This window comes from Talpa occidentalis, unplaced genomic scaffold (assembly GCF_014898055.3).
Source record: "Talpa occidentalis isolate TD23 unplaced genomic scaffold, MPIMG_talOcc4v2.1 talOcc4.7, whole genome shotgun sequence".
In the NCBI taxonomy this organism is placed as follows: Eukaryota; Metazoa; Chordata; class Mammalia; order Eulipotyphla; family Talpidae; genus Talpa; species Talpa occidentalis.
The window spans coordinates 114,771,152-114,796,131 of NW_023605083.1; the positions used below are offsets into that span (position 1 = coordinate 114,771,152).

The window sequence follows — 24,980 nt, forward strand, 5'->3', positions numbered from 1 at the left end:
AGAATGAAATTAGCTCCTTCTAAGTGGATGTGATTTTTTTTTGTTCTTTTGGCACATTTATTTGGTTATTTGTTGATCAGGATGCTAATGTATACTAAGGATGAAAATTGGTAAATATCTAAATAAACAGCAATTTGAAAATAATGATTATTTTATAAGATAAAGCTTATATTTGCTTCAAAATAAAGCTTATATTTTGAAGCAGTTGGCACGTAAGTATTTATTACATACTCATTGATATTTAAACAAGGTTTTTAGCCTAGGAAAAATAGTCTTAGCGATTTCTTTTTTATTTTTAAAGATTTATTTATTTAGGCATACGAGAGCTGGGGTGCAGGCCAGAGATGCGGGGGTGAGAGGATTCACCAGAGACAGAGTGGGGAGCAGAACAGGCAGATTGGGGAGCAGCAGGCTAGACAGGAGCGGTCTACTACTCCATGTGGGTTAGCTCCCTGGCTGGAGATTGAACTTGTGCTGCAGTGGCTGCAGATAGCGTCATAGTGCTACATCTTAACCCCTTACACCACCAGGGAGGCCCCCTTGACTATTTCTTGTTGAAGAAAAATTACCTAACCTTTTGCATTAGAAAATACTTAGCAATGCCCATTGCGCCATTTACAAACCAGATGCTAGAAATGTTACTAAGGTGCTTGCTCAGATTCCAAATAGTTTATAAAACAGGCTTAATATTTTTTAAAAACATTGTTATATTAATGTAGATTCACAATTTTAATTGATAATTGAATCTAGAATAAAAATATAAATTTTCTCCAACCCTGTTTCTACTCCTCTCTAGTCATTATGAATAGTTGATATATCCTCCAAACCTTTTCCTTTGCATATGCACACAGATAATAGCGCACTCACTGTCTTTGTAAGATAAATGGATTTATGCTTTAAGTATTTTTCTGTAGCACCATTTTTTTAATATAAAAAATAAATATTTACAATCTTTCCACTTTTACAGAGATCCACCATACTTTTTACCTAGTTTTTGATGAAATGAGTAATTAGAATGTTAAAGATGGTGAGAATCCAGAGTCCAAGATCATATAAACAAACTTTAAGGGAGAACAATTTGATTTCTAGAAACTGTATCATATTGTGTTAATCTATGGTGGTTTTTTTTTTTAAAGATTTATTTATTTATGGGGTACAAGCCAGAGGTGGGGGGTGGTGGTGAGAGGATTCACCAGAGACAGAGTGGGGAACAGAACAGGTAGTTTGGCTGAAATACACTGCTGAGGGAAGCAGCGGGCAAAGCAGGAGAGGTCTGCCTCGCCATGTGAATTTCTCCCTGGCCAGCCGGGGATTGAACTCATGCTGCAGAGGCTGCAGATTGCTTCCAGGTGCAGTGTTTAACCCCTTGCGCCACCAGGGAGGCCCAATCTATGGTGTTTTGAAGGAATTATTAGAGACTTTTGGCAGATGTAGTTTAGGTTTTCAAAAAGACAATGAATTTCCAGACCAAGAATATTTAAACCTTCAACTTGCTTTGTTTTTAAGAGAAAAATATTTGCCTCACATAGGGAAAATGTATAGTTATAAATAAACAATATTAATAAATAGATGTTTTTGTGAAAAAGCATTTGAATCTTGGTCACCCTTCAGTTATTAGTGTTACCTAAGAGTTTCAGAAATGGAAGATGGAGAAAGAAGGGTGTGTTAAACATTTCCCACTATGCATGTCTGGAATATTTGGTATATTAAATATTTGAGATGATTAGAATGGATTTCAGGAAAATTTCATAGAGTTGTGTAAATAGAAAAATAGTTTAAGAGATAAGCTACTTATTGATAAGTTTAAGGACATGATTCAAGTGGTAACTTCAAAACCATAGTACCTCTTAAACAAGAGACTTAAAAGAAATGATTTTTAACTCAAAACAAGACAAAACCGACCCCTCAAATTCTCATTTTAATTTAGTAGATAATACAGAGAGGGATCTTGAGAACCTGAGAGGTTGTATGAGCCAAAGATACGTACAAATATGCTAACACCTAGTAAATACATGATGTGTTTTTCTTCTATGATCTTTCTCTCTTTCCAGGTCAGCGGTAGTCCTGAACTTCTGAAAGCTATAGAACAGGAGGTGAGAATGGTGTTTGAAAGCATTTTGAAAAGAATAAACAAAAGTGATTAATTTTTGGTTACTTCTTCAACTCCTATTCTCAAGATACCAAGTGCTCAGCTTGGAAGTCTTGATTTATTCACTGACATTCAAAAGAAAATGATTTTTCCTATAATAGTTGTAAGGACTTTACTGTAACCTATGATTTATTCTTATCCTAAAGTCAGCATTTTGAAATAAAGGAGAAAAAAATATAGGTAAAGCCCATAGGAATCCAGCCAATTTTCATTTCTCTAGCTCTGGATAAGAAAATTAGTATATTATGTACAAATACCTTCCTCAGGGAAGAATTATCATAACTTGATATATCCTAGAGACAGCCTCGTGTGTCATTTTACTGTGGGCTACCTCTCTAGTTGAACAGATTTAGATTTCTTCAGACCCAGTCAAGATACCATTCAGCTTCATTCAGCAAACATCTATTAAGAGCCTGCTTCATGTAGGCTTAATATGTGGGCACTTCGTATTATAAAGACAAAACTTTCTCCTGCCCGGTAGGTCAGGGTTAAGTCAAGTCCATGGATGCCCCTCTGCAGGTCTTTGACAGTGAAACAGTATCCTCTTCTTTCAGAACTATCCTTAGAGTTAAGGACATTTATTCCTTCCCTTTGATAATATGAATTTTCTTGAAGCTACAGTACATTCTACATCTAGGTTTATTTCATCTGACTGTTGGTACAGTTTTGTTTCTCACTGTGTCTTTGGGTCATTGACGACTCTAAGAATCAAATAAAGTTATGAAATGCTCCCTTTAGAAAAATACATGCACTAAATAAAGAACTTTGTGATTCTGTTATGCCATAGAGTTGTAAATTAAAAGACTTTTCATTACCTTGCTAGTGAGTGTGGTGTGGTAAAACATAAATGAAGCATGTTGAATATACAATGTTGAAAACCAATGTTACCTCAATAAACAAAACCAAAAAAAACACTGCTTTAGATTTTCAACTTTTACTTAGGGAGAAAGAAATGTAAACACGCAAATAAAAGTGTGAAGCAATGAGTGTTATAATGGGGGATTCATGAGGCTAGTATGGGTTGTTTACATATTTTGGCCATTGGGAATGGTGCTGCTATGGATGTGGGTATGTGTTTTTGGATTGCTGATCCTATGGCAGTTTTATTTTTAATGTTATGAGGGAACTCCTTACTGTTTTCCATAGCAGTTTCCAATTACAGTCCTATCAGCATTGTACAACAATTCCAATTCAACATTCTCATTAACACTTGTTTTCTTTTTATTTAGTAGCCATTCTAATGGGTGTGAGGTGATAGCTCATTGTCATTTCTTTGATAATTGGTGATGCTGAACATCTTTTCATAATTGTTGCCCACTTAGCACAACTTTTTTTTATTTTTATATTCCCCATACAATTGCACCCCCCTTATTTTGGCCCCAACTTAGCACAATTTAAACATGCACAGTAGTGGGCCTCCTTGGTGGCACAGCGGTTGAGCACTGGGTTGCGAAGCTGCCCGCAGCCTCTTTAGCGCCGGTTCACTCCCGGGCTGCTCCCCGGCTGCTCCCCGGCTGCTCCCAGGCCACCAGAGGAGGGTCCCACATGGCGCGCAGACCTCTCCTGCCTCCTGCTGCTCCCCTCAGCAGTGTGCTTCGGTCCTTCTGCCTGCTCTGCTCCCTGCTCTGGCTCTGGTGAATTCTCTCACCCTCCCGCGCTTCTGACTGTACCCAGTGCTTGTATGAATAAATAAATAAATTTAAAAAAATAAATAAATAAGCATGCACAGTAGTGCCCTTCTTTTATAGCTAAAGTACTGGAATTCCAAATCAGTCCCTGCTTTTTTTTTTTTTTTGCCTTTTTTTAAAGATTTATTTATTTATACAAGAACTGGGGTACAGGTCAGAGGCGTGGGAGGGTAAGAGAATTCACCAGAGACAGAGTGGGGAGCAGAACAGGCAGATCTACTGAAATACTCTGCTGAGAGGAGCAGCAGGCGAGGCAGGAGACATCTGCTGCGCCATGTGGGTTTCCAGATCCACAAATGAATTTGGAAAGGCTGGCTTTGCCAGATTGTTTACACTGTGTACTCTATTATCAAGTAATTTTTTTTAAGGTAAAAATAACCAAACTTTGGAGTGGGGTGGGGTGATAAGGTAAAAGAGGAAGTAATTTCTTTACTTTTATTTAAGCAGTAAATAATAAGTATAATGTTGACCTCAAATTATTTATTTCTCAAATAGCTACAAAGGCATATCATTTTCTCAGTGTAGATGAACCTAGGACTTTCTGAATCCACAGTCACAATGGGTTTATTTATTTATTTATTTATTTTTAATTAAGGGTTTTCTTTTTTTTTTTAAGATTTATTTATTTATGCATACAAGAACAGGGGCACAGGCCAGAGGTGTGGATGGTGAGAGGATTCACCAGAGACAAAGCGGGGAGCAGAACAGGCAGATTGACTGAAATACACTGCTGAGGGGAGCAGCGGGCGAGGCAGGAGAGGTCTGCTGCGCCATGTGGGTTGCTCCCTGGCCAGCCGGGGATCGAACTCGTGCCGCAGAGGCTGCGGTTTGCTTCATAGGTTGTGTCTTAACCCCTTGCACCACCAGGGAGGCCCCCACAATGGGTTTAAGTGCTGTTCATCAACTCTTTTCATTAGGAACCTGGACTGTTTACTTTATATTGATTTTTAAAATAATTTTATTATTATTATTTTTTAAAGATTTGCATATGCATACAAGAGCTGGGTGTGGGGCGGGAGGTGAGAGGATTCACCAGAGACCGAGTGGGGTACAGAACAGGCGGATCTGCTGATATATACTGCTGAGGGGAACAGATGGGTTTAGAATCTGGTTTCTTACCAGGTGCCTCAGATGATCTTGATATAGGATGTTTTAAGAATACTTTGCAAAACTGTCCTGAGGTTAAAAATCTTGTTACTCCACTGTATTGTGTTATATTTCAGAATAACAATACAAGTGCTAAGTTTTTGAAATAGATATTATCAAATGATTGTACAATATTACAACTGTTGTTAAAACTTTGATATTGATGCTATGTATAATTTTATTGCTAATACTCCAGTCTACTGTGTTTCCAAAATTTTTTGTTTAGAATACTCTCCTGGATGTCTGGATCATGTGTTTTATTTAAATATGTCCTAATTGTTTGAAAATAGTCTGCAGAGATGATTTATTGCTTTTATTTGGTAAACAGTGACTATTACTGTTTAACAGAATTTTCTCTTGGAAAGTTTGTTTCTTAAACCATTTTTATGGCTTAAAATAAAATACTCATTTAAAAATTTCTCTAATTTTTATTTGCAGGATGAGCTTTCTGATGTTAGCCAAGGAGGATCAAAAGCTACCACTCCAGCATCATTAGCTACTTCGGATGTGGCAGCAATTTCTGCTGATACTCCCTTAAAGGAAGATAATGAAGGATTTGTGAAGGTTGCAGATACACCAAATAAGTCAGAGATAAGCAAGCATATTGAAGTACAGGTAGCCCAAGAAACTAGAAATGTGTCAACAGGTGAGTGACCTTTGTTCTTTACTCACTGGCAAGATATTCAGTAAATTCAGATGATGTGAAAATGAGAAAATAGGCCTTAGGATGTTGCTGCTCTAAAGTGATAAGATAGGTAAATATTCTTTATACTCAATTGTAAAAAACTTAAAAGAGGTGATTCAGGTTTTGGAGAGAAGAATATTGTGGTCTGCAGAGTTGGAGAATTTGAAAGGTGGAAGAACAGTCTGTCTCTGCCTTAGCTCATTAGCCTTTGTCTTTAGTGTCTATATTCTACACTTTAGGTAGGAATGAAAACAGGGAGTAATGGCCTGGGATATACTTGCCTGTGTCCCAAGAATCACAAACAAAAACTCTCTTTGGTTGTTTATTAGTTTCTGATATTGACTGTTAATTGTAATTATGATATATTGTCTGACCCTGTTTCCTAGAATCTGCTTTTAAAAAGTTTTTATTATCAAATGATATATAATCATAGTAGCAGCAGACTTGCATGTTAAGAGCAGTGTGTGATACATGCATTATTGATGTCATCTTGTCCTTTTCTAAGGCTCTGCTGAAAATGAAGAGAAGTCAGAAGTTCAAGCAATCATTGAATCCACTCCTGAGTTGGATATGGACAAAGATCTCAGTGGATATAAAGGCTCAAGGTACTGTAAGTGACAAACTAAGATATCTTGTCCTTCCTTTTCCTCTCTCCCAGAATCATACTGTTGTTCTCACGTCTTTTATCAGACACATGCATTCAATATTTTGCAGAAAAAATGTTGGTGTTATATTCCAATTTCTGTTTTTGAAACTGAACATTGTACATGGTTTAAGCATTCTGTGAAATAATAGCTTTGCAACATTAGGGATTAGGAGCATATAAAAGGATGGGGGGGAAGAAGACAGCTAACGGGGTATTCCATCCTTTCTAGAACCTGAAGAAGCATAGAGGGAGTTGGGGAAGTAACAATTGGAATAAACTTTATTCTTTTCCTAGATCAGGAAGAAGAGAATGTACTCCCTCAGAGCTGTAATGATCTCATTGGAAGAAATTAGTCTCATTTTACAAGGAAAGGAAGTTTAGGGGTGAAAGAAAACAGTTTTGTGTCATCTTAGTCAAGGTCATCTGAAATGTATTGGTGCTCAAGTATGTCAGACAGGAGCTACTGTCTTTAATTCAAGTTTTGCCACTATAAAAATGCTTGTGACGGTGTTTTTGTAGGACATTTTTTGGACACTGAATCATTGGGCCAATGGCATTTTAATTTTGAATATTATTACATACTGTCAACCTGTGCTTGAGAAAAATAAAATATCTATATAAAACATTGTAGTTAAGATCATGGACTCTGATGCTGATGGCTACATTTGAATCCGGCCTCTTTTACTTGTTTGTGGATGATCCAGGCAAACTTCTTAACCTCTTTAGTTTCCTTATCTGTAAAATTGGGGTAATAGCAGCCCCTTCTTTGTATTGAATCTTTGTGAAGATTGAATACAGTAATCTATATAAAGCATTTAGACTAGTGGCTGATAGGAAGCAGCATAGTGGCCTATGTTAACTGCCATTTATTGTTTGTTTGCTGGAATCTACTGCAAAGACATTCTACATTTTCTTCATTCGTTATTTTTGTGAAGTTTATTGACAATTTCTTAGGAAAACTAGAAATATTTTCAAAAAATTAAATTTTATATTAAGTGTAAATTTCAGGTTAAAAAATATACTTAATAGTCTCTTGTATTCATTTTACATTGTCAAAAAAATCTTTGTGATATCCGCTGATTTGATTTTATTGTTTTTGTTGCATAGCACCCCCACCAAAGGCATAGAGAACAAAGCTTTTGATCGTAACACAGAATCTCTTTTTGAGGAACTGTCTTCAGCTGGCTCAGGCCTAATTGGAGATGTGGATGAAGGAGCAGATTTACTAGGTATGCTAGCTTACCTGAGAAGTGTCATACCATCTTAAAAATAGGTAGATTATGCCTTCTAAAAATAGGTAGATTATAAAGCATGATTTAACTGAACAGTTCTTTAAAATGTCTCTGACTGCCTAGTGGTACAAAGTTATTGTACTTCTAGGTAATTAATAGGAACTTATTCTTGAGATCATGAAAAATTTAAATGAAGATATATTTGCATATGTATAGACCTAAAGTGAATTGCATTTAAATTTGTATTTTAAATTCATATAACACAATTTATTACCCCTGCTATATTGCAAGAATAGTGTGGCATATAAGGAACAGTGTGATATATATGGGGGGGGTGTATGTGTACACACAGAATGATGAATAGTTAGTTCATGGCTTAAATGCATTTCTCTAAATTCTGTTGACCTTAAGTAAGGAAGTATTGACTTTTCTGGGATTTCACAGAGTATTCTGTTTTATCTTTATTGGGAATGTGATCACTTAAAAGTTTCAATTGTGGGGCCTCCGCGGTGGCGCAGCAGTTGAGCGCTGGGTTGCAAAGTTGCCTGCAGCCTCTGCAGTGCCGGTTCCATCCCCAGCCACCAGGTGAGGGTCCCACATGGTGCTCAGACCTCTCCTGCCACCCACTGCTCCCCTCAGCAGTGTATTTCGTCAGTCTGCCTGCTCTCCTCTCCGCTCTGACTCTGGTGAATTCTCTCACTTCCCGTGCTTCTGACTGTACCCAGTGCTTGTATAAAAAAATAAAGAACGAAAGAAAGAAAAGAATTTGGAAAAAAAAAGTTTCAATTGTGGAGGAATACCTGGTTTGAAAAGAATACTACACTTGGCTCTGGGGACTTTTGCCAAATAGCTTAACTTTCCTGGGCCCTATTTCTTTGTGTATAAAATGAAGGAACTGGACTTCAGTCCAGGCTAACTGCCATAGGCCAAATTCAGCTCACTTCCAGTGTATGTAAATAAAGTATGTGTGGAACAAAGCCACACCCACTGTTTTTTTACTTATTGCCCGTGATTTTGCACCATAGCAGTAGAGTTAAGAGTTTGCAAAGAGTTTAGAAGTTTGTAAAGAGTTTAGAAGGTATGTAATACTTAGAAATAACTATGGTATCTTAAATCATTATTTTCCAAAAGCTTCCATTCTCTAAGACAAAATTAAGCATAACAAATAGATTAAAAACAAAATGAAAATATTCTGGTTTCCATTCCATGTTGAAAATAAAAAACGGACTTTAAACTACTGTCTTTCCCTTTGCAATTTTTCAGTATATTTATCTCTAGAATGTTCCAAATTAGAAGATATATTACCCTTTGCATCATGACTTATGCCTATATGAATACTTTTTGGTGAAAATAATAAATGTGATTTACATAGCAAATATTTGCTCCTCAGCTTCTCTTCCATACAATTCAGTGTGGCAACTGACATTCACTAAATGCAATATTGTTAAGCTCAAAAAATTAGTTCCCCAAGTTCTTTAATTGACCTTGGATTGATAAATAGTACATAGTCCATTTCTGTAACTCATTCATTTTTCTAATTACAATTACAAAACTCTCCTCTTTGAGGATATACATTTTTGCAGTCATTATGCATGTACTCAGTACTTCTGATTTTATCATGATTGGTGTCTCATCCCTTGACTTTTACTATTTTCATTGATTCTTTTCTCCCTTCACTTTAGTCACTTATCCCCATGGTCATATTATAGAAATTGGAAATCATACTTTGGGATTTTCTTTTGATTATCTTAGATATTTTAAATATCACTATCCTTGCTGCTTCTGATTATTATTTAAACACGTTCAGGTCTTTTCCATTTAAAAGTAAAAATACTCAACAAGCAACTATAGACCAGAGACACACTACAGTAGGGGGGCAGGGAGAGGAGAAGAGGGATTAGGGTCAGAAAAAGGAGGTGGGGATTGTATGGGGGAATATAACCAAAATGAAATTGCATACATTATGCAAAAATGAAAAATGATGTAAGAATTATATAAAATAAAATAATTTATTTAAAAAACGTAAAAATACTGTCCTCCTCTGGCTCTATATCTTTAGTGCCGTGTTACCCTATCACCCCTTGTCCAGCTAATAAACTGTTATGTATCAGTATTTATCAATGCGGTATTTGTTATGTGCCTGGCACTATCCTAGATACATCAGTGATCAAACAGACTTCTTGAAGGTGTGGGCAGCATTTCTCCAGTTTCATTTGCACCTCATCCCATTGTAGTGTCACATTCTCCCTCATACTCTCCTGACCCGAAACAACCTTCTTGTTTTCTGTTTTCAGCTGTCTATTCTTAGTTATTTTATATGTCTTCTCAGATAGTGTTTATCTTTAAAACTATTCCCTAGGTTTCTGTGATAACAGACTTTTCCTGCATCGTTTTCTGCCTCTGGCTATTCCTTTTTAGTCTTTGCAGAATCCTCTTCTGCCCATCTTTCAGATATCAGTGATCCTGTTCCAGCTCTGCTTCTTTGTTTGGGAAATCTTATTGCTGTTGTTTTTTTCTGGGTTTTCATGGCTAAAAACTTTCATTGCTCCAAAGTTTTTCCTTTTTTATCTCCACCCAAGATCTTTTTCTTTAGTTCCAGACTATTTCAGACAGCCCATTAGAAACCTCTAAGATGTTTTGTATGGCTTTACATTTGATTTACCTAAAGCTTAGCTCACCATCTTTATTGTTCTGTCCCATTTAGGCTGTTCTTACACCAACACTTACCATCTCAATGAAAGAATTACTTCACCGTCACCTCAATTCTCCATCCTAGATCTCCACCACTTCTCTTATAACCAATCACCAAGGCTTTTTGCTCTCCTTAAAAAAAAACAAAAAACAAACAGCAATATAATTCTTCTTGCCTTTGTTTAATAGAGGCAACATATCCTCTGGGAACTCTGCCTTGATCCCCTAATTAAAGCTTAGTTGTCCCTGAAATGCATTCCCGTGGCATTGCATTTTATTTGTTATGCCACTCTTCTTCCTTTACTTTTTTAATGTACCTATCTTCCTGGATAGACTATAAACTCAATACGCCCAAGACAACTATGTTTTTGGCTCATTATTGTATCTTTAGCATATAGCTCAGCAACTAAATGAATGAATTGCTAAATACTTCTAACAATTTCATTTCACCTCTGCATCTATATTCTTTACCTTTTGGAGTTAAAACTCCTTTACAGGAGATTTTGTAAGAAAGCAGTATACTATTGGAGAAATGCACATACTGAACTAGCTAAAATTGTGCATACTTTCTTAAGTGATTGACACTTAAGGAATTGACACATCGTTTGGAAGCCCATCTATGGACCAAGCTTGAAAATTGATGGTAAAATCCAAATGAAACATCTATAATATTAAAAATAACCAAGCCTTTTTTGTTGTTGTTTTAATAGGTAAAATTCCAAGTAAGTTAGATCTAAATTTATATTCAGTCTTGAAAAAAATGGGAGCATTTCATGTTATATTTTTCTTATAGCGATGAGTTATTTTTATTGATATATTTCATAGTGAAAATTTTAGGTAATTCTATTGCTCATGTATTACTTTATATTAGATTTTAAGAGAACTCTTTGAAAATATGTAAACTTTAAAAACTACATATTTCCAAGTATTTTCTTATTATAATGTTTACACTTTATGCATAGTTAATGGTTTCTCTACATCTTTTTGACATTTTGTTTCCTCTCATTTTGAAGTAAATGAGTGTAGATCTCACTTTCTGAAAATCAATGTAATTGAGATTCTCATTCATTTTTCTCTTGGGCTGCTTACCCAGGGGAATATTCTGGTGTGTATGCTTTTAAATACTTTAATATTGCTGCTTTTTGAGCTAGGTGTTCTTGGCTGCTATTTTCATTTAATGCTTTCTCATTTTTTTCCTGCTCAACTATTTTTTTTTTTGCCCTGCGTATACTTTCTGCTTTTATACTTTCCCTATATGCTTGAGAGTTTATGGCAAACATAAAGTTTACCTTAACTTTTTTCAACCAGTCTAAATCCTATTTCTTTTGATTCTATAGCTTTATTGAAAAGTCAACATTAGTGTTTAAAGCAAATATTGGCACATGTCTTGCCAAAATTCATTTTGGAAGTAGAATTTGGAAATTTTAAATTTTCTTTAAAAAATTCTTTATTCTCAGGTTTTAGAGACTATATAGATAGATAATTAAATAAGCTAGTGTTTCTGAAAGGTATAAGTACCCTGATCTTTGAGAATATTTGATATAATTATTATATGAATAAAGTATGAAAGATGTGAGGATTGAGTTTTTAGCATTCATAGGTTGGTTTTTTAAGTAATTTTAAAATAGTATTTTTTTTTTTAAAAAGGAACATGCTAACTCCTTTGTCATGTGTAATTTTCCTTAGAAATAGTTCCTTCTGTAGCGTAGCGATGAGTTACTTCTTCCATTATGTGTGATTTTTCCAACACTAGATCATTTCTTGGGATGAGTAAGCAGTGGGGTTTTGTTTGTTTTGCCTTTTTAGTTTTTTTAATTTCTTGAGATATATCCTCTAGTATAGTGGTTCACTTTTTTCACTTTCTTATGAGTAGAAAATTAAATATCTTTCTTCTTCCTAAAGATCACAACATTGGCTCTTACATTAGCTCTGTCTACCTGACAGTACTCATTAAATTAAATGTGAGCTGTATAGTGACCACTGAACATTATCATTCCAAAGGTGGCACTTTGAAGGAAACTTTATATTATAGATTTTGGGTTTTCAATCTATAATTATATTCAGTTTTATTGTTAAGAAAAAAATTGATAAAACATTTAGGTATAACATATCAGAGAACATCCTTGTGAATGATGGAACTCGTTTTAATTTCTGTCTTTTGTACATCATTATGCATTAAACCATGACATTGTGATTTCAGATGTTTTTCATATCATGCATAAAACTTTATAGATTAATAATCTATTTTCATGCTGTTTCTTACATAAACATTTCTTGTTCTTTGTTTTTGCTTTACATGGAATGCATGGGCTTTAAGACCATAATTTCTTTGGTAAGGTTTCATCTGCACTGGGGTTATTTCTTTTTTAGGCCTTGTTTCTGCTGTTCTCTGTTAGTAAGACCTAATTTTTAGGCAAAAGACTATACTACCAGCTGTGGTTTGGAAACAATTTCTGGCCCATATTAATGCTTTCCTTTTTCCCCTTTAATACTACATTTTAGAATATTTAACAGTAAAGTCTTGGTCCTTTTGAAATGTTATCTATGAGAAATTCTAGATTATAAAGGGTTGCCTGACAAAAATATTTTGTTCTGTTTTGTGATGGATAATTATAATTTTATAATCTATATAATTTAATAGATCAAATGAAATTATAGACAAAATAAGATTGCTAAAGGAGGATAAAATTTATAAAATAAAATTTATGACTATAGCTTATAAGTTTACATAATTTGATTATTTTCAAAGTTTTTATCCTTTTTCTTTTGATAGGAATGGGTCGTGAAGTTGAAAATCTTATATTAGAAAATACACAACTGTTGGAAACCAAGTAAGTATATACAAGATGTTAACAGAGAGCAAAAGATGCTGTATTTTCTTCTCTTTACTTCAGCTACACTTCTTCATCATAACACAGCATTAATGCAATCTTGCTATCCCATTTCATTTCCCTTCTCTGCATGTTGGTGTGTGTGAACACATACACAGACAGGTAATGGGACCTAATTTCACTGATGAACATGTTTATTGTTTTTTCCCCAGAAACAGATTTTCATCTCCTTTGCACTGTAATATCCATGCTTTCTCTTTAATCTTCTCTTTGTGTTCTTTGCCTTTTTTGCTCCCTCCCCTGGAATTTATTATTTCTTTTCCTAGGATTTTTATTTCTGCTAAGTATTTTGATCTAATCCCAGCTTTCCTCTTCAGAGGTTTCCTACTAATTGCAGGTTCTCTGGTGCAATTTGTAGGATCTTAAGCCCTTATGAACATTGGAATCTTGTTCAGTGAGACAGGCCCTGGGTTATGTAAATAAGCAGATTGGATTCCTTTGTCAATTTGCTGTGTCACAGCACCTTTGGAGCATCTGTATATACACAAAATAGAATGCAGCTGTAGCGAGGTCCTGTACCCACTATACCCAAAAGGAGCTAGCTGGTAGATTTTTATTTCAGTTTCTTTCTAGTTTGGAGTTATTTCTCAATTACTAAAAGTCAGGCCTCCCTGGTGGTGCAATGGGTTAAGACGCAGCCTATGAAGCTATCCACAACCACTGCAGCACGAGTTCAATCCCCAGCCGGGGAGCAGCAGACCGCTCCTGACTCACCTGCTGCTCCCCTCAGCAGTGTATTTCAGTCAATCTGCCTATTCTGTTCCCCACTCTGGCTCTGGTGAGTCTCTGGCCTGTGCCCCAGTTCTTGTATGCATAAATAAGTCTTTAAAAAAAAAAGATAATTTTAAGGAATAATTCTGTTTTATGATTAGATAATATCTTTTCAGAACTTTTTAACAATAATACCTTTATGGGTGCTGTTTTTAAAAGGTATAATCTTAATTCTGACTATTTATTTGTGGTGGTCTGTCTTGCTTTATCTGTTTATTCTTCATAGTGTGAAGAGTTTTTCCCCCTTTTTATCTTTGGGGACATCTTTGAGGCATTCACTTATGCCTCAATTACGGCAACTTTATGATTATGTAGTCACTTTAGTATATAAGTGAATAAATATGCTGAAAGATGGAAAGAATATTTTTTGTAAAGATGCACTTGAAATGTGTTTTTTTTTTAGAAATGCTTTGAATGTAGTGAAGAATGATTTGATAGCGAAAGTGGATGAGCTCACCTGTGAGAAAGACGTGCTACAAGGGGAATTGGAGGCTGTTAAACAAGCCAAACTAAAGCTTGAGGAAAAGAACAAGGAATTGGAGGAAGAGCTGAGGAAGTAAGTTTTCATTATGTTGTTCTAAGTCAAACTATCTTTGCTGGTGTGTCACAGAGAGTAGCAAGTGTAACTCAGAGGGCCTTCAACCCTCGAGCCTGGAAGGGCCATAACCTGCCTGAGTTGGGGAGGGGCCCTTTTGATTGTGCTCTGAGCAGGCCCCTGCATCTACTGCATTATCAGTTTTTGATGTCATAATGTGAAAACTGTTAGAACTGTTCAAATCTTGCTAAAAAGAAAATTAGAAACATTTTTCTTCACCCAATTTTCTTTAACACCTTTTTTTAAAAATTCTTAGAACACTGTTATAACATTTCCCCTAGATGAAGGCAGATACTCTATTTGAAAGTAAAAAAATAGTCACTTAGGGTGATAAAATTGTGGGCATACTTTGTCACTCTTGGAAAAGAAAACTCACTTCAATAACATGTTTTGCTTTTCTCCCCACTAGAGCTCGTGCGGAAGCTGAAGATGCACGGCAAAAAGCAAAAGATGATGATGATGTAAGTTTGCAGTTTTGAACTTTTTTTCCTTACCATGTCTTTGTAAACATAAAATTTGAGAAAATCTTGTTAATTAAACTTTGGATATAGCATTATAAAATTTTTTTTGAGTCAGAAGGCTAATTTACAGTCATGAATAGGATAGAGTTACCACCTCCCACATGGCCTCCACACACTAAGCTTTCTAGCTACATATGGCTCTGCTCCCACTGTGTTTGCATGTTTGATCTCAAAGACCAAGTGGGACATTGTGGATTTTTTGTTGTTTGTTTTGTTTCAAATTTTGACTTAGAAATATGAAAGCTTTATAGTAAAAGTTGTTTAGTAGTCTCAAACATAAAAAGATGAAGTCTAGATAGGCCCAAAAATATATGTGACATATAAGTTATAAAGTATAATAAATTAGCATTGTGAAACTACCGCTTAACCTAAGATCTAGACATTATCAAACATTGAAGCTGCCTGTGCGCCTCCTTTCTGGAGGAAACTACTACTGTTCTGTATTTATCATTGTCTTACCTTTAACAAAATATTATTTTCACACTACACATGTAAATCATACTAAAAAATGATTTAATTTTTGTTATTTTTATATTTATTTTCTATTTAGTCTTGGAGATTTGCTTCTTATACTCTGTGTTATGTTTTTAAGATTCATCTGTGTCGTAATTTAGTGCTATAGTTCACTCATGTTCATTGCTTTATAATATCCTATTACGTGCATATACTGGAATTTATGTATCTGTTTTCCTGTTAATGAATATCTAAGTTATTTTCAGCTTTTTATTATCACAAAAAACATGCTGTTGTTATGAATGTTATAGTACAAGTGTGCTGTATTTTTTTTCCAGGGTGTATGCCTAGTAGCACAATTGTTGTGTTTCAAACTCAGAGTCCTTTAATCATTTGTTTGACTTGTATTTATTTATTTATTTGTTTGTTCATTTATTTTATTTATTTATTTATTTATATAAGCACTGTGTACAATCAGAAGCACGGGAGGGTGAGAGAATTCACCAGAGCCAGAGTGGAGAGCAGAGCAGGCAGAAGGACTGAAGTACACTGCTGAGGGGAGCAGCAGGAGGCAGGAGAGGTCTGCGCGCCATGTGGGACCCTCCTCTGGTGGCTGGGGAGCAGCCGGGGATCGAACCGGCGCTGCAGATGCTGTGGGCAGCTTTGCATCCCAGCGCTCAACCACTATGCCACTGGGGAGGACCTGTTTGACTTGTGTTTAAAGGAGAGACCAATTTCTGTGACAGAAGGAGATTGAAGGAGGTCTCAAACTTTCTTACTGTCCAAACCTTTCTTACAGCTTTGATCCAAAACATGTATATTCCACTCAACCAAACAAAAACCCTGTAGTTAAACCAACTTCCCTCCCCAAAAGAGCACTTAGAAATCAGCAATAGAAGGAAGTTGACTTAAGCATGCCCCATTGGAGTCTTAGCATACTCACATCCCTTATTTTTTCCAAGAAGAATTATGGTTAATACAGTTGTCCCCATCTTGTATTTCTGTTTGTTTTACTGACTCTTAGAGTTGGGTACCTTGGTGACTAGTCAGTAAATTTATGCTTGGTATACATATGAATTGGTAGTTTGAGATAAAGGAACCTCTTTTGGAACCAACTTGTAACTAATTTCTGAATGAATAACATTTTTTTTTTAATTTTTAAAAAAAGATTTATGTATTTATATGTACAAGAACTGGGAAGTAAGCCACAGGTGCGGGGTGTGAGAGGATTCACCAGACATAATGGGAAACAGAACAGGCAGATCTCCTGAAATACACTGCTGAGGAGAGTAGTAGGCAACAGGAGAGGTCTACTGTGCCCTGTGGGTCAGCTCCCTAGTGGTGTGTCTTTAACCCCTGCACCACCAGAGAGGCCCTAATGACTAGCATTTGTTATAAAATATGAATTTAAATCGTCAGAGCAATATTTTCAGTTGAACATATTAAATCAATTTAGATAAGTTAACTTTTTTTAGTTTGCAATCTCTACCTGTATTTCCTCAAATACCTGTATTTATATTAAAAAATTAAGTTGTCTGCTTTTTTAGTCATAATTATTTAAACCTCATTGATTTATTTTATTTTATTTTATTTTTTTTTTAAATAGAGGCATGTTTTATTTATTTGTTTGTTTGTTTGTTCGCTTGTTTATACATGCACTGGGTAGAGTCAGAAGTGCGGGAGGGTGAGAGAATTCACCAGAGCCAGAGCGGGGAGCAGAGCAGGCAGAAGGACCGAAGTACACTGCTGAGGGGAGCAGCGGGCGGCAGGAGAGGTCTGCGTGCCATGTGGGACCCTCCTCTGGTGGCTGGGGAGCAGCCGGGGATTGAACCGGCGCCACAGAGGCTGCGGGCAGCTTCGCAACCCAGCGCTCAACCGCTGCGTCACCGGGGAGGCCCTCATTGATTTATTTTAAACAGCCATTTTTCTTTCAGTGATCGATTACATTAGAAATTAAGGAATTGTCTAAAAGTTTAAAGATTTTGCTTACGTCTGAGATAATAGGCTCTCAGAATGATCTATTTAGTATTTATTTCATTATAGAGTGATATTCCTACAGCCCAGAGGAAGCGGTTTACTAGAGTAGAAATGGCCCGAGTTCTAATGGAGAGAAACCAATATAAAGAGAGATTGATGGAGCTTCAGGAAGCTGTTCGATGGACAGAGATGATTCGGTTAGTATGAGAAGTACCTCTGGTGTTTTTCTATTGTTTCCTATAATTCCTTGATTCAAAACTAAAATCATCCTACTTTAGGGATCCAAGACCTTAGTTCTGTTTACTAAGAAAGACTTTTTAAAGAAACACTCAGAATTAGTAGGAGTGTGATCAAGGCCAGTAGCTGCTCTTGGAGAATGGCCCCACCGCCTCTAAAATGAGTTGTTATTACTTAGGAATGATGCTTATTTTTCAAAAGAATATAGACATTGACAGTCCTTTGCAATAATGCCAGGAAATGATGAAAAGCCATCTACCACATAGGAAATTAAATCATTTTATTTGGTGACTCTTTGTAACATATTCTTGCATTGCCCCACCCCTATCTGACTAAACATGCAAAATGCAGCTTACATGGACATCTTTGTCAGTTGGATCTTAAATCTCACCTAATGCTGCCATCTAATGGTCATATTCTCAGCAACAGTCCTTACTTTAGAGAGAACCCATGAAAACTTTTTAATTAGTTGTCCCCTATTTTGCTCATATTTTAGAGTTTGTGTTGTAACATCAAATTTACCACTAATAATACATACTGACACATTTTAAGGTGTGTGAACATATTTTCCTGACTGCCAACTTTTACTTCATTATGATTATATCATTTATATAGCAGTCTATATATATCCTTTCAATGTCATACTAGAAGAAAATATTTTCTGTAGCATAATTGCATCTTGCTAAAATTGTAATCGTTTATACCTGATAAGAAGTAAGGAGATGAGTATTTTAATCTTTTTATTGAACAAAGAAACTAATGGACTAGAAAGTATATTCTTAAACAATGAAGAAGCATTTTAAAAACTGAGGTATATAGGCAGACTCCACTTTTCATTGGTAGTCTGTAAGTATAGAGAAATGGTAACTTACTTTTACATTGATTTCAAAGATTTTAATTCAGTCCTTGAAAAAAAAAAGGGGCTCTGATAGTGATAGCAGAATCTTTAACTCTTTACTAATTAGTTTGAAATGCTTTATTCTCCTGAAAAAAAATTTTCTTTCCAATTGCACTTTATTTTTTAAATATTTGTTTTTATTTATGCATACAAGAACTGGGATGTAGGTCAGAGGTGCAGGAGATGAGAGGATTCACCAGAGACAGAGTGGGGAGTAGAACAGGCAGATCTGCTGAAATACAGTGCTGACAGGAGCAGTTGGTGAGACAGGAGAAGTCTACTCCACCATGTGGGTTAGCTCCCTAGCTGAGGATTGAATTCATGCTGCAGTGGCTGGTGATAGCTTGATAGTGCTGAGACTTTAACCTCTGTGCCACCAGGGAGGCCCATATTCTCCTGAAATTTTTTTGAAGTGCCTATCAATCCAGTTTGCCCACCTTCATTTTTGGTGATGGGAAAGTTTTAGTCCTGTGAAAGACCAGACGGAACAGTAAAGTTGCAAGCTATTTTTTGATAACTGGGCATATAAGACAATAGAGACCTTTAAAGACAGGGTTACACAGGAAATATTTTGAAAAAAGGGAGACTTGGAGGCTGTCTTCAGTAAAAAAAATTTTAGATGCTGACATTCAGGTATATTGACTGTCCAGTATAAGTGACAGTATTGTCTCTCTCAATAGATTGAGCTCCTTGTGGGAGGAATAGCATTTTATTTATCTGAATTGTGCTAGTCTTAGTAGATATGACGGGTCACAGTAACTATTTGCTGAATTTAATTGTTGATTCTCCTTTGTGTATTCCATGAACTTCTTGTTCTTTAGCTAGGAAACTAGCACACCTCACTAATAACACATTTCCTTCTTTTTTCTTTTTTAAATGCAGTGCATCAAGAGAAAATCCAGCCATGCAGGAAAAAAAAAGATCAAGCATCTGGCAGTTGTGAGTATCTAAAAGCATACAGAGACATTAGATGGCACTTTGAGACAAGAAGATTAGGTCAAAATTTATTTTCAAGAGTGATTTTGTATAATCTTTTTAAAATTTGTGAAATATGGCTAAACTGAATATTTTCTTTTTGATATGTAGTGTGCCAGCTCGGTAAGGCTGCTCTTGAAGACAAAAATGATGCTGTTGTAAGCTGCATCATGTTGGCTATGCATTTGTTGAAATCCTCTGCAAAGTTAAATAATGGGGAATTATTTAGAGTTAATTAATTATCTGGATTCCCAAAAGTTATTTATTTACTGGTTGTTTGATAAGGGACATTATGAAGTAATGATTAGAAATTAGTGTTTATGGAGTTTGAGTAGTGTGTATATGTGTGTTTTGGAATTGAATTACCTTCATGCCAGAAGTACTGTTACTACTTACTGTGCTTAAAACTTAACCACATTTTTGTAAACCTGCTCTTTTGTAGATGTGTTGATTTTTTTTTTTTGAAGTAGATCTAAAAAGTTACTTAAATTGAATTTAAAAAGAAAATATGTAAGATGTGTGTTAAAATAGTAGTAAGTGTTTTAGTACTTTATTATGACTACATTTACAACTGGTATACCAATCGTTGTTCAAGCCATGTAGCCACAATCTTGTTGTTTAACAACCACTCTGGCTAGCATCAAGTATGTACTAGCTAAAGGAACCATCTTATTTTATTTCTTCATTATGGGACTTCCCTGTACTTAAGAACTTTTTGCTTTCATTATGGGAATTGTTAATAAAAGAATATTCTTTAGAATGGCCTGGATCTGCCATTCTAAGCCATAGTTTCTCTTTCCTGAATGTCTGAGTTTGGCTGTGTGTGTGACTCACAAAATATTTTTTTGCCGATTAATTACTCATTGATTGCCTTGTGAAAGCCATTTGGAGTTTGTGTGGAAAGTTATGGATTGTTCTTCACAGTGCATGTGATACACACAAACAAAAACACACATTCTTCATATACAAACACACTGTTTTGCTCTTTAGTTTCAGCCGACTTTTCAGCTCCTCAAGTAATACTACTAAGAAACCTGAACCACCTGTTAATCTGAAGTACAATGCACCGACCTCTCATGTTACTCCTTCTGTCAAGAAAAGAAGCAGCACCTTAGCTCAGCTACCTGGAGATAAGTCGAAAGCCTTTGATTTCCTTAGCGAAGAGTAAGTATTTTCCAAATGAGTGGTTTTGCCCTACATAAGTTAACAGTTCAGAATATTCTTGTTCTTTATTAAATCAGCAGTAAGGTTTCAGGCAAATCTGTAGAGAAACTATTTTTGTAACTTGACTACCTTTAAGTAAATTATTTATGGTCAGTACCTTTTAATAATATTGAATTTCACACTTTTCATAGAGAAGGAATTTTTTTGAAGTCTCACTTTTATTGATATGGCAATATTGATAAATATTAATGGAAGTATTAAAGACCTAAATAAGCCTTTCTCCAAAATGTTTGATTATTTTCTTTGGTGTCAGAGGACTTGGTTTTCCATCCTGACTGCTATTCTTTAGGTACATGAACTTGAGCAAGTTAGCATCTCAGAGCCCTTCTTTCTTTGCCTATGAGTATGATAACCTACTTCAGAGGTATTAGGATTGAATTATAAAGTGTCTGTAAAAAGTCTGACATGCTGGTAGATTTCTTTAACTATGATATACTTAGCAATTTACTTCACAAAATTGACCCAAAGAAAGACAAACCATTTTTCAAAATCAGCATTTTGCTCTGTAACTCTAAAGCTCACCAAGTCATTTTGCATTTTTGTCTTTTGAAACAAGTTAATGAGGTCCAAAAGTTAGCCTGTATTATTTCCTAAGGAGAGAATTGATTTATTGATCTCACTCATTTTTATTTACATTCCCTGGCATTAGAAAATTATTGGTTAAGTATTTGTTGGGTGGGGGAAAAAAAAGGAGGAGCCAAAAGTATATGAGTATTTTTCCTTTATATATGGCTTAAATTGCAAACACGAGAAATTTGATGGCTGATGATTCAGAATACTGTAACAGGCTGTTTGCTAATTTAAAACATGGGTCGTGTATTCACTGGACAGCTTTAGCATAATACTTCATAAGGAGGAGTTGTAGCCTAAAATAAATTAATCTGAAATCATGTGTTTGTTGTTATTTTTGCTATCTTAGCAGTAGGGGAATGTGTAAGTTGCTCTATACATTTAATTAGAAGGGAAATTTCTTTTCCTTTTAGAACTGAAGCTAGTTTAGCCTCACGCAGAGAACAAAAGAGAGAACAGTATCGTCAGGTGAAGGCACATGTTCAGAAGGAAGACGGCAGAGTGCAGGCCTTTGGCTGGAGTTTGCCTCAGAAGTACAAACAGGTAAAGTATAAACATGGTGAGAGCATTTAGTGGAAAATGCCTGGACATGAAAGAAAATACACACCCTAAGCCTGTTCATTTTAAGCTTTATGGACTTGGCACATATACAGAGAAGTGTTGAGAATAGTGATTTTCAGCTTGTTTTCTAGAAATGCCTCTAGTCTTTGAGGAGAAAAGAGGGCTCAACAGGAGATGTCCAAGTATATGCAACTTGAGGTGTTCTACTCTGTTTTAATATTTAATATTTTAATTTTTTAAGAGGCAGTATCTGTTATTTAAAAGTTTTTTTTAAAGCTTTATTTTTTATTTATGCATACAAGAACTGTGGTATATGCCAAAGGTGTCAGGGGGCTGAGAAGATTCACCAGAGACAGAGTGGGGTGCAGAACAGGTGGATCTACTGAGTTACATTGCTGAGGGGACCAGCAGGTGAGACAGGAGAGGTCTGCTGTGCCATGTGGGTTAGCTCCCTGGCTGGGGATTGAACTCATGCTTCAGTGGTTGGCGATAGCTTGATAGCAGTGAGACTTAACCCCTCTGCCACCAGGGAGGCTCTATTTAAAAGTTTTAAGAAGGCTTTCACCAGGAGCTTTTCAAACCATTGACTAAAAATTCAATTCAGGTCTTCAGGAATCATTTTTCTTGTCTATTCCATATTCCCTACCCCAAAGACTCAGTTTATGCATTTATATACACATCTTCACACCCATATGTGTATACCCACATATAAAAACATGACTGAATTCATCTATCTTTTATTTTCTCTGTTACTTGATTTTCTGTTTATTTTTCAAATAAGAATGACAAAATTTACTTGAATTTTATTTCAAGAATTAAGTATATAATAGCTGAATTGTAGTTAACTTTTGATAATACTGTCCAATGTATGTTTTTCTCTCCTCTCCCCAATTATTAGGTAACCAATGGTCAAGGGGAAAATAAGATGAAAAATTTACCTGTTCCTGTCTATCTCAGACCTCTGGATGAAAAAGATACATCAATGAAGGTAAATTAATTTTGAAGTTAAAGGAAGTCATTTACTAAACTCTGAGTGGGTGAGCTTTTTTCTAAAAGCAAAAAGTTCTATTTCTGTAGGTGAGATTATTGTTCATTTCTTTCTAATAGTTTTAGACTGGGATACTTTGAATAATAAAGACCTATATTTGTAATCATTACATTTTTAAAGAAAATGTGACACATTCTACTAAACAGTTTCAGAAAGTAACTTAATGCCCCCCCCCTTTTTTTTTTAACCCCAAAAGCTATGGTGTGCTGTTGGAGTCAATTTATCAGGTGGAAAGACCAGAGATGGTGGTTCTGTTGTTGGAGCAAGTGTATTTTACAAGGACATTTCTGGTTTGGATACAGAAGGCAGTAAACAGCGGAGTGCATCTCAGAGTAGTTTAGATAAGTTAGATCAGGAACTTAAGGTAAGTGCCTGCACTAACATTTGATTTCCTGGTCTTTGAAGTTATTAGTTTATTAGCTTGTTAGTCAAAATTTTATTCTTTGTTCAGTTTCTAATTAGGAGTACTTGTTTACTCTTAACATTCTCTTTTTAAATCAGTTTTATTGAGCTATATTTGACATACAACAAAGTGTATGCTTGAAATAAGTACAGTTCAAGGAGTTTTGACAAATAGTATGCACTTAATGTAACAACCATCACAATCAAACTATCGAACATTTTTATCACTGATCTACTTTCACTACTAGTTTTTAGTCTACTAATATTGAAGAGTTGTATTTTTAGCCTTTCACATAATTTGAAAATATGTTTGAAATAGTTTGTCATTTACTATAATAACACAGTTTTATGAAAAGACATTATATACATATCATTTTAAACATAATTTTCCTTACTTTGCCTGTGTAGGAGCAGCAGAAGGAGCTAAAAAATCAAGAAGAATTATCCAGTCTAGTTTGGATATGTACCAGCACAAATTCAGCTACAAAAGTCATCATTATTGATGCTATTCAACCAGGCAATATTCTAGACAGTTTCACTGTTTGCAACTCTCATGTTCTGTGTATAGCAAGTGTGCCAGGTAAGAGGGCACCATGTCCCTCACACTGTCTGCATGCCTCCTTGCAGGACCTGATTTGGTTACTGGAGATGCACTGCCCTCATGGAATTTGTTCTTTCTTGTTTGAGTTTGTATTCTAGTTGGGAGAGACCAAAAATAAATTGGAAAGAAATGATTAAACAAGATAGTTTCAGATAATATAAAGAAAATAAGACAAGGGTAATATGAAAAGATGACTGGAAGGCAGAGCGCAAGGGACTATTTATATTGAGAGTGATTACAGGGCCTCCCTATTGGGGTTAAGTCTCAGCGCCATCAAGCTAACACCAGCCCCTGCGGCATGAGTTCAGTCCCTGGCCAGGGAGCTAACCAATGGCTCAGCAGACCTCTCCTGTCTCGCCTGCTGCTCCCCTCAACAGTATATTTCAGTAGATCTTCCTGTTCTGCTCCCCACTCTGTCTCTGGTGAAAATAAAAATAAATCTTTTTTTTAAAAAAAGATTGACTAGAAAGGGAAAGTCTTCCAAAGTTCTAGATTAAACATTAGTGATGTTAAAACATTAAAAAATTAAAGTGACTTGTGATATATCCATACAATGGGATACTATTAAAAAAAGGGTGAAATTCCGATACACATGCTACAATATGGATGTTTACTAAAATAAACCAGACACAAAAGTACAAATACTGTATGATTCTAATTGTATGATTCCTATTGTATGAACTATCCAATTTAGGCAAAATCATAGAAATAGATTTTTTTTTTAGTGTTTTTAAAAAAGATTTATTTATTTAAGCATACAAGAACTGAGGTACAGGCCAGAGGTGTGGGGGGTGAGAAGATTCACCGGAGACAGAGTGGGGAGCAGAACAGGCAGATGGACAGAAATACACTGCTTAGGGGAGCAGCGGGCAAGACAGGAGAGGTCTGCTGCGCCATATTATCCCTGGCTGGCTGTGGATAGCTTCACAGTGCTGTGCTTCAGCCCTTGCACCACCAGGGAGTCCCTATCTTCCTAATCTTGAGGCACTGTATGTATTCTTAGGGTAATTAATTTTTAA

General features: G+C 35.6%; 1 protein-coding gene across 4 annotated transcripts in view; it reads left to right on the forward strand.

The window, feature by feature from the left end:
- Positions 1-24,980, forward strand: part of SPAG9 (sperm associated antigen 9) — a 59,049-nt gene that overhangs the window by 14,873 nt on the left and 19,196 nt on the right. For 3 of the 4 annotated variants that reach the window (XM_037494637.2, XM_054689484.1, XM_037494633.2), the window contains exons 3-15: positions 5,422-5,629; positions 6,174-6,273; positions 7,422-7,543; positions 13,011-13,068; positions 14,303-14,455; positions 14,904-14,955; positions 17,512-17,642; positions 19,463-19,519; positions 20,546-20,719; positions 21,763-21,892; positions 22,809-22,898; positions 23,155-23,322; positions 23,769-23,940. In XM_037494637.2, coding sequence (XP_037350534.1) covers positions 5,422-5,629; positions 6,174-6,273; positions 7,422-7,543; positions 13,011-13,068; positions 14,303-14,455; positions 14,904-14,955; positions 17,512-17,642; positions 19,463-19,519; positions 20,546-20,719; positions 21,763-21,892; positions 22,809-22,898; positions 23,155-23,322; positions 23,769-23,940 — 1,615 coding nt within the window. Of the gene's footprint in view, positions 1-2,051; positions 2,094-5,421; positions 5,630-6,173; positions 6,274-7,421; positions 7,544-13,010; positions 13,069-14,302; positions 14,456-14,903; positions 14,956-17,511; positions 17,643-19,462; positions 19,520-20,545; positions 20,720-21,762; positions 21,893-22,808; positions 22,899-23,154; positions 23,323-23,768; positions 23,941-24,980 lie in introns of all 4 variants that reach the window. The other variant, XM_054689483.1, reaches the window with a different exon arrangement.